The 9,358-nt window shown below is 58.0% G+C and overlaps 1 protein-coding gene across 2 annotated transcripts in view; it reads right to left on the bottom strand.

The window, feature by feature from the left end:
* Window positions 1–9,358, bottom strand: part of CACNA1C (calcium voltage-gated channel subunit alpha1 C) — a 435,574-nt gene that overhangs the window by 49,997 nt on the left and 376,219 nt on the right. For both annotated transcript variants that reach the window (XM_007469483.1, XM_007469484.1), the window contains exon 28: window positions 8,895–9,005. In XM_007469483.1, the coding sequence (XP_007469545.1) occupies window positions 8,895–9,005 (111 nt within the window). The remainder of the gene's footprint in view (window positions 1–8,894; window positions 9,006–9,358) is intronic.

The raw sequence follows: 9,358 nt of genomic DNA, 5'->3' as shown, positions 1-9,358 counted from the left end.
TCTTCCTGGTGCGGAAGCTGACTGGACTTTGTCCGGGTCTCTGCCCCAAGACTGTTCCCTTCCAGGGACACATAGGGCCCCAGAGATCAATGTGGCGGGGGGGGGTGGGGGGGCCCTGGGTGGAGGCTGGACGTAGAGCTGCTGGAAGCAGAAAGGGCCACCTGGGGGAGGCGGGGCCTAAAATGGAGTGGGCAGACGGCGTGTGCTTGGCCAGGGAAGGGGGCCCAGCCGAGTAAGGGCCCTGCTGGCGTGAGCTGGGAGGCTGTGCCTGGTTCCGGGTCGTGGGACGGGGAGATGGGAGGTGGTGGGTGCAGCCGGCAGCTGAGTGTCACACTGGTAACTGCCGCCACACAGAGATGATAATATAAACTGTATGACCTTAGGATGTCACTCAGACGTAACAGTAATCAAGGAAATCTCTGGCGTCTAGTGGGGCGGCATGGCTGGTGCACAGCTGTCCCCGGCCCCTGGCAGGTCCCACCCTGTGACGCGCCCCTTCAGAAGCCCTGGAGCCCCCCGGCATAGACAGCCTGGGACGGGGGCGGGCGGGGCAAAGGGCAGCAGCAGACAGGGGCCAGGGTCAAGGAGACCCCGGGAGGGTGGTGGTGATGGCGCCGCACTCCAGTAGTTAGAGGAGTGCACACTTCGGAGTGGACATCTGCTCTCGTTTCTCCTTTGGAATTAAGCTTTTTTCTCCCCAGGAAGGTTTCAAAGGCCCTCATTCATTTATCTCACCAAGATGTAATGGGTGCATCTGGGTGCCTGGAAATGCACAGGTGTGGGCAGAGTATGAGCCCGACCTGACCTGCCGCCTCCCACGGGGGTGAGGGGACAGAGGGTCGGCTGGGCTCCTTTGGGGCCTGGGGAGGGTTTCCTCCACCCCAGTTGGCACCTGGGTCCACGGCAGGACCCCGCTGCAGGATCGTCCAGGACGAGGGTTCAAGGGGATATGCCTCGAGCACGGGCAAGGCCGTCTGACACGTGGCAACGTCCACAGGCACCCCACTTCAAAGGGACATGGGGGGCCCCCTGGAGCGGGGAAGGGGATGCAGAGGACGGCAGCCTTGGTGGGAGCGAGGCGCCATCTGCCCACCTGGAATCTTCTCCCGGCCCACCCCGCAGACTATGCCCCGGGGGGGAGTCCCCCAAACCTGACCTGACCGTCCCATCCTCATCCCCTGCCCTTCCTGACGCAAGCCACCTAATGGGCCGGCCCCTCCTTAGCCCCAGGGGGCGTGGCCCAGCGCACCCCTGCAGGCTCCACCTGCGCCCACTTTAGAGAACCCTGAGTGAACAAGAGCGCCTGCCCTCAGCTCCAGAGATGCGTCACCAGGCCTGGCCCCTCCTGTGTCAAACAGAGTGACTGCCAGCCTCCAGGGGAGGGGAGGCGGGCCCAGCTCACGCAGCCTTGCCAGGGACTGTTCCTGCCACCATTGTCTGGGTCTCGGCCCTGCTAGCAGCCCTCCCCCTCCCCTCCCACAGGTCCAGGCTGGCGGGTCTGGACACCACTGCTCACAGGCGCAGGGGCCTCGTCCCCTCCCAGTGACTCTCACGTGGCCGTGTCACCCAGAGTGAATCATCTCCACATTACATAATGAAACGCAACAGCTGCCCTGCCCTCCCCAAAAGGGGCCTTTCCACGAGTGCTGGGATTATTTTTGATCATACTGACTTCAACGCTCCCTGCCCATCTGGCATCGAGTACCTGCAGACCACCAGTAAAGGGGGTGCGGGGAACTAAACACAGACTTTTCCCATTATAACTTAGGAATTATAGACATATATACATGTATTTATATTATGTGTATAGGTGTGAGTTTCCTATACATAAAGATTTAGATTTTCCCTGAATTTTATTTAAGGAAAATTAAGGAAATAGTACTAAGTATTTATTGCCAAAAGGGAGCTTTGGTTCTAAAGTGATTGAAGCCCACCAGCCTGAAAGAATGGCTAAGTTTCCGTGCAATTTCCGAAAAGGAAATATTCTTGCTGGCTCTCGGTGTTTTGAGAGTTGAACTTTCCATGTCGGAAGGAAATAGAAGGAGACGTTCATATTTCTAGTGGTAGTCTGAGCTGCACTGAACCTTGGCCGCTAACCGGCCACTGAGTCCCAGTTTCTGCTAAACGTTACCTACTTTGCTCCTCAAGGAAACGATCCATAAATGCTCTTTCAAGACAAGCAGGGCCACTCTCCCCGGGGCAGACCCGGCCCGCACCCCGTGGGGTTTGCCCCCTGCAGATTTCCCAAACGCCCAAAGGAATGGTACTGGGGGCCTCTGGGAGGTGATTAGGCCATGAGGGTGGAGCCCTCAGGAACGGGACTGGGGTCCTTGAACAGGGGACCCCACAGAGCTCCCTCACCCCTTCCACCTGCGAGGACACAGCTGTGAGCCAGACGGGGCCCCCTTCATTGAACGTGGCCCTGTGCTCCTATCTGGGACCCCCAGCCTCCAGACCGTGCAAAGTAGATTTCTGCAGTTTGTCCTAGCAGCCGGGCAGACTGAGATGGCCACGACCCCACTCAGGCCCAGCTAAGCCAGCCTCCCCACATTACCGAGGAACGGACGCGGAAAGAACAGGGTGTGTCTGGACCACAGCCCTACCTGCCCTCCCGGCTCGTTCGAGGTGATGCTGAGGGGGGAGGTGGGCTTCCTGCTCTGTCTCCAGAATTTCGTCTGTCGGTGGGATCTGGGGGCAGGGGATGATCAAGCAAGAAATAAACTTGTTTTGTAGGAAATAAAGCCTCACAAAAATCTTTGCCCCTTGCAGAAACGTCCGCCTGACTTAAACCTGTTAGGAGGGGAATTAGGGCGAGTGGTACGGCTGGATGCAGAGGTAAAGCTGGGGAGAAAGCAGATTTTAGCTGCAATGTAGTATCTGGTGAAGACAAAGCCAGTTTCTAGTAGTTTCAGCTTTCCAGACAGGAGACGGAATGGCCCTGGCTGGCATCCTCTCCTGCCGGTCACCGCCCTTCCTCCTCCATCTCCTGCTCCTTTACTGGCTGTAAGGAAGGGGTCCTGATGTTCTCTCAGTAGCTCAGGGAGGGCTCCCTCCCAGGACCCCAGCCCGACGGCTCCTGCCTACGGGGTCTTCCCGGCACTTGGAAGAGCCCGGCCCTGGCCCCTCTCGCCCCATCTGCCCGGGCTGCCCCGACGAAGCCTCTACCCTTTGGTGTGGGCCCCGCTGCCCTTCCTCAGGGGCACAGAGGGCAAAGCTGATCTTGGACGTTAAGGAAAATCATAGCCCAAGCTTGAGTCCCGCCTGAGCGGGAAGGCGGGCAGGGCTCAGCTGTGCAGACGGGTCCCTTCCCTCACCAGACGGTCACCTGCTGGGGGGCTCACCCTGCTGCTGGGGGGCTCGCCCTGCTTCTCCGCCCGCCTGGCCCGTCTCCCGGAGCGGGAGCGGCTCGCTCACCGGGGACAAGGAAACACCAGAGACAGCGGGTCCAGCCTCAGAAGCCCCCTCCCCATCTGCTGGGGCAGGGGTGCCCCTGGGGAGCCCCAAGCTGGCTGGAGGTTGTGCTCATGTGAGAAAGGCTGTTACTAAAGTGGAAGCAGATGCTGGGTCTTCAAGGAAAGAAGGTTCTGGACATGGACAAAGCTGAGGACAGACAGAAGAATCGGCTGCGGTTTCCTGGCTGGAGACACAGCCGCCCTGACCCCCCACCTCCCCATCCTGGCCCCCTCCGCCAGTCCAGCCCTCATCTGTCCCTCTGCCATGGCCCAGGGAAGGAGCCAGCTGGTGATGACTCCTCCTACCTTGACCGTTCACCCCGTGTCTCGGGCAACAGTCCTTCCCAAGACAGAAAACCGTCCTAAGGATGGCAGAGGAGACTTTATTCCGGGGGCACCAGGGGCCGGGACCTCACGCACAAGCACAGTCAGTAACGAGGGGAAGGCTGCCTTCGTGCTTGGCAAGGCCAAGGCCGTCCATACTCTCAGCTCAGACCTTCTTGCCGAGCACATCAGCCTGGCCCGGCCCCACAGCTTGGTGCTGACCACTGAACCGCCTGCCTCGGCATCTGCAGCTACTGGACCCGGGAGGTCCTGGGACGACTTGGGGGCCAGGAGGGGACCCATAAGGGGGACGCCGGGCCAGGAGCCCATCCTACTCTTCCCTCAGGGCTCCCACACCTGAGATCACCCACCTGGGTCCATGAAGCCAGAGCAGTTGGGGTGAGGCGGATGGATGGAGGGATGCAGACCCCGCGAACGGCCTGCAGAGAAGCGGTGTCTAGAGCCCCGTGGCCCAATATGGCAGCCACCGGCCATGTGGCCACACGGATTTGAATTAATTTAAATAAAATTAAGAATGCATGCCTTGGCTGCATGAGCCAAGGTGCCCAGGAGGCGGGTGGCTGTTTACAGACAGATGGTGGGCACGGAGCGTCTTTATTCCTGCAGACAGTCCTGGCGCTGGTCTGGAGACCTCATGCATCCCTTGGGTTGAAACGCCTTTGGGCCCCAGTTTCTCCTGCATCAGGAGCGTCCCCGAGGCTTCAGTTGCTCTTATGCCCAAGAGCCGGGGGCCAGGGGGTCGATGAGTGTTTCCATTTTGCTTCCACTCGCTTTCTGGACTGTTCTCGGTGGGGAGGGCGTGGAAAAGCGTTTTGATCCCAGAGAGCTGTGGGGTCAGGCCCTCCGGGGGCAGAGATGTGGCCGCTCCCTGGGTGGGCAGCACCAAGGGGATGGGAAAGTCTCAGAAACAGCTGCCCCTGCTTCCTCACCTGCCAAGGCCAAGGTGAGTCCCTGGGTGAAGGAGGGGTAGTCGGGAATCTTCCCATCTCCCTGGGCCGATCTGCTTCTCTGAGCAGGAGCCTGGGGCCCCTTCTCCCTTCATCACCCGCTGGGTCACGGTCAACAGCAAGTGCCAGGCACGTGATCACCCCCCCCGCCCCCCCCAGAGCTGACCGTGGAGCATCCACGTGGAGCATTCCCAGCCCTGGAACCTCCACAGTCATGGCAGAGCTGCCCAAAGGGACTGGAGCCTTGGAACCCCCAGGGTCGTCCTCTTGACCCTGAAGGACTTGGGTTAAAGTTCAATCTGGAGTTTTAACTGGGCTTGTACTGAAGAGAAATGACATCTCTGTAACACTGACTTTCCCAATTCATGAACATGACGTATTTCTTCATTTACTAAGCTTTCTTTAACTCCTCTGTGTGAAATTTCACAGACCTTCTGTAAAGATCTTAGAGGTTTTTGGTTAGATTTATTCTGAGGCATTGGATATACATATATATATATATATATATATATATATATATATATATAGCTGATTCTTTTTGTTATACAGCAGAAACTAACACAACCTTGCCAAGCAATTATACTCCAATAAAGATGCTATGTGGAGCACAGGCTCCGGACGCGCAGGTTCAGCGGCCATGGCTCACGGGCTCAGCCGCTCTGCGGCATGTGGGATCTTCCCGGACCGGGGCACGAACCCCTGTCCCCTGCATTGGCAGGCAGACTCTCAACCACTGCGCCACCAGGGAGCCCAGTCTTTGGATATTTTTCAGTGCTTATCATAAAGTGTATCTTAAAAGTTTCTCCCTGTTTTTGCTGATAAATTTCTGTTCATGATAGGAGGACAGTCCAGCTATTTAGTTAACTTCCGACGATTCTATGCGAAACCTTTTCATGCTGACCAGCTTGGTCCTGCACAGTCTCGTGGGGCCCAGGGGCCATCGGAAATGTCCAGGGCAGTCCTCCGCTCGGGGGGAAATTCCCTCTGGCCATTAGGTGTCCAAGACACTCCTGTCACCTGCCCCATTCTTCAGACAGAATGTGAATTTTAGGAGCAGAGCAGGGATTTACTTGAGTCCATTTATTTTCCATAAGGTGGCGAGCAGAACAGATGGAAATGAAGACCGAGGACATCAATTACCACGAGGACAATGAAAGAACGAGGCCAAACTACAAACCGACTGACCGACCAGCCAACCAACCACAGAGACCAAGGGACAGAGTAGGAAGCCCAGCAGGCCAACCTCAGACACCTGATGTTAGGACTGATGGCAATTCCCGTGTTCTTACTGCCTAACTGTCCTTCCTTAGCTGACGCTCGCAGGTGCAAACTCACTTGTGGCACAAACACACGATCACATTAGGAGCACCGGTTCTAGGGCCAGATCCAGCTAGATATTTCCACCAGGGCTTCAAGTACTTTCTTTCTTTAAAAATTTATTTATCTATTTTTGGCTGTGTTGAGTCTTCATTGCTGCACACGGGCTTTTCTCTAGTTGCGGCGAGCGGGGGCTACTCTTCGTTGCGGTGCGCGGGCTTCTCATCACGGTGGTTTCTCTTGTTGTGGAGCACGGGCTCTAGGCGCATGGGCTTCAGTAGTTGCGGCACATGGGCTCAGTAGTTGTGGCTCGCGGGCTCCAGAGCACAGGCTCAGTAGTTGTGGTGCACGGGCTTAGGTGCTCTGCAGCACGTGGGGTCTTCCTGGACTGGGGCTCGAACCCGTGTCCCCTGCATTGGCAGGCGGATTCTTAACCACTGCGCCACCAGGCAAGTCCCCTCAAGTACTTCCTGGTTTGGAAACTTGGGGGATGCTTTTCTTGGAGTCCACACTCCTTAACGAGAATCCGGGGACCCCATCCTCCTCCCAGCTGCACAGGCTGGTTTGGCTGCCCAGGCCAGGGGCCCTTCCCCCTCTGCCGCCAGAAGCCCCTGCAGGGTATTCCCAGAAAAGGTCCGTTTCCCTTTTGCTTTATACCACAGACAGACCCTGGCACGCGTGAAGTGCAGGTGGCCCCAGGACGGCTCTCTTACTGCTTTGGAAAAGTTTCTCTTATTTCACCCTATCTTCTCACAACAGAAAACTAGAGATGGAGGAAGTTGGGTGCTTTATGGTTCAGAGCACCCTACTGGGCTGCTTCCCGGGAAACGGGCTTTTGCTCCTGGGTGTGCAGGATTCGGGGAGAGTGTTTTCCAGGCAGAGGCCCCTGCAGGGGTCACTGCCAGGTGCTCCTTAGGGCAGGTTTGCCCAGTGCATCTCCTGAGCTCAGGAGCCTGACTCAGGAAGTCCCCTGCAGGGCCCTGCAGCCGGCATCAGGGATCATCTGAAACACGTCTGAGTCAACGTGGAATGACTCAAGGTTTTGAAATATTTAAACTGTATGTCTCACAAAACTGGGGGAAAATGATGCCGGTTTCCCTCCTGGAGGCTGTCGTCTGAGCCGGAAGCTCAGCCCTAGCGCGGCCCGGCCTCCCCGCCTCCCCAGGGCACGCTGCTGCGGGCTGTGAGCCCACTGGCTCCCGGGCAGCATGGCTGGGAATAGGACCCCAGGGGACCCCACAGAAGGTGGCCAGGGACATTCCATGGTCTCCTCTGCCCCTAAATGGGACAGGGCTTGGAAGGGAAAGTGAGACAGAGTTTATTTGCTGCTCTGGAGGAGACAGGAAAACACCATTGTTATCACCAAATGGCATTCATTAGGGGTCTTATTCTCTGAAAATCAGCCAGGTTCCCAGGCCTTCTCAGTGAGAGAGGAACATGCAGCACGGTAAGAATACGTCTGTCTTGTCTTTGAAGCCCCTCAAAGGTGGTTTCCCTCTTTCTGGAAAGTTCCCAGCAGAACACCTGGTGTGGGAAGATGCTTGCTAACAGCTCCGTGTGGCGGAAATTACATCGACTACAAAGTCAGACACACTGGCTTCTATTCCCAGTTCTGCCGCTTAATAATGGTGTAATTAATACGATACTTAATTGCTCTGAGCTTCACTCCCCTCTTCCCTAAGACGTGGAGCTAATACCTATCTTGGAGAGGCGCCTTGAGGATTCCATGCGACGAGGTGTGTGTAGCACTGCAGGTTACTGAGAATGGTTGGTGGAATGTTAATTCAGAGAAGACGACGCAGATCCTGGCGCTGAATAGGGATCTGACAGCCAAAGGGGCACCACCCCTCCTGGCCCGGCTAGTCCTGAGGCAGGTGAACATCTGAATGGAAATGGAATACAGGGCCAGGGATTCCTGCTTTTCACCCCCCGTTGACCTGTGTTGCATCTGGAGGAACCAGTAACAGCGGGGAAGAGAAGGTGTGGAAAGCTGCCCTGCACGATCCTCTTAGAAACGATGCGTTCCTCCTCATCGCCCCCAAAGCTGTGCCGCAGCCGGGAGCCTCCAAGCCACTGGGATACCCGCTCCGGGGCAGCCGCCCCCTGTGAAGCCCAGGTCAGTGGATGCCGGCGATGCTGACCTGTCTACAGGGCCAGAGATGGAAGGCCTGCTTGAACCGGGTCACCCTCTGTCCTTGAGGCCCAGGGGCAGGTCGGTTGGGGAGGGCACAGATAATCCAAGTGACAGGGAGCCAACCTGCCCTGCCCTGCCTCACTCAGCCAATGGCTCTAATCTTCTCTCCCAGCCTTTTTTCTAGAAGCTGCTTACAAGTAGAAAAGCAGAGACATTTGCAGGTCCGTCCCGTACTGGAAGGTACAGGGGGCAGTGATGCAGCCCTGAGGTGGGGAAACAGATACCCAGCCCTGAGCAAACGCAGCTCTTACAGCCAGGCTCTTAGTCTGCGCGGCCGGCGAAACGGGGAGAGAACAGAGCCCGGGTGGGTCTGGGGGGCTGGGCCTCGAGAGGTTTGGTTTCCAGTCTCTTCTAGATGACGTGCCGGGGGCCGGGGCCACGGTGGGGGGACAAGGACCATTCTGCCTACCCTGCAAGGAGGTTTGCTCAGGCATGTCCCTGTTCCCTGTGTCCAGACCACGGCCCGGCCCGCGGGCTGAGATTCTGCTTTGAGGAGCTGGCCTGGCTCAAGGCCTGCAGGCTCCGGAGCTGGCACGTTTATCGTTGGGAGGGAACGGTCCTTCGCTGAGACTCTGCACCCACTGTCCCCCACCCTGTGCCCCCGGCACTGTGGACCAGAGGCCCGTCTCAGAGGCCTACCTTGGGCTTGAAGGCGATGAGCTTCAGAATCATCTCCACCGTGAAGAGGCCAGTGAAGAGCATGTTCAGGATGTTCATGGCGATTTTGAACAGGCAGCTCTGGCCGTAGTGCTGCGGGGGCGGGGGGCCGTGAATGAGCCGGGGCTCCCTGCTCCAGGCCGCCCCTCAACGCAGACCTTCCTGCACGCAGCCTGGGGGGCCGACCACCCCCGCGGGGCCCCGCAGGTCCCTCCCGTCTCTGCCGGCACTGCCAGCGCAGCTGCGCAGAGGCTCGTGCTCCTGCCCTGATGGGGACACAGCCCTGCCGGCCCCCTGGTCCTTGGGGGGCTCTACCCAGCTCGGCCCACCGACGGTCACGGCCCCTTCCGGGTCCCCTGTGCTCCACTTCCCTCCCTCCGTCTCATCGGCCCAGGATCCTGGGATCCCCCACCCTCGACAAGGGACACCTGTGCTTCTCCAGCTGC

Source organism: Lipotes vexillifer, unplaced genomic scaffold (genome assembly GCF_000442215.2).
Source record: "Lipotes vexillifer unplaced genomic scaffold, Lipotes_vexillifer_v1.1 scaffold395, whole genome shotgun sequence".
NCBI classification, from domain to species: domain Eukaryota; kingdom Metazoa; phylum Chordata; class Mammalia; order Artiodactyla; family Lipotidae; genus Lipotes; species Lipotes vexillifer.
Note: the sequence above shows the minus strand (reverse complement) of the source record. Positions and strands in the feature narration are given on the sequence as shown.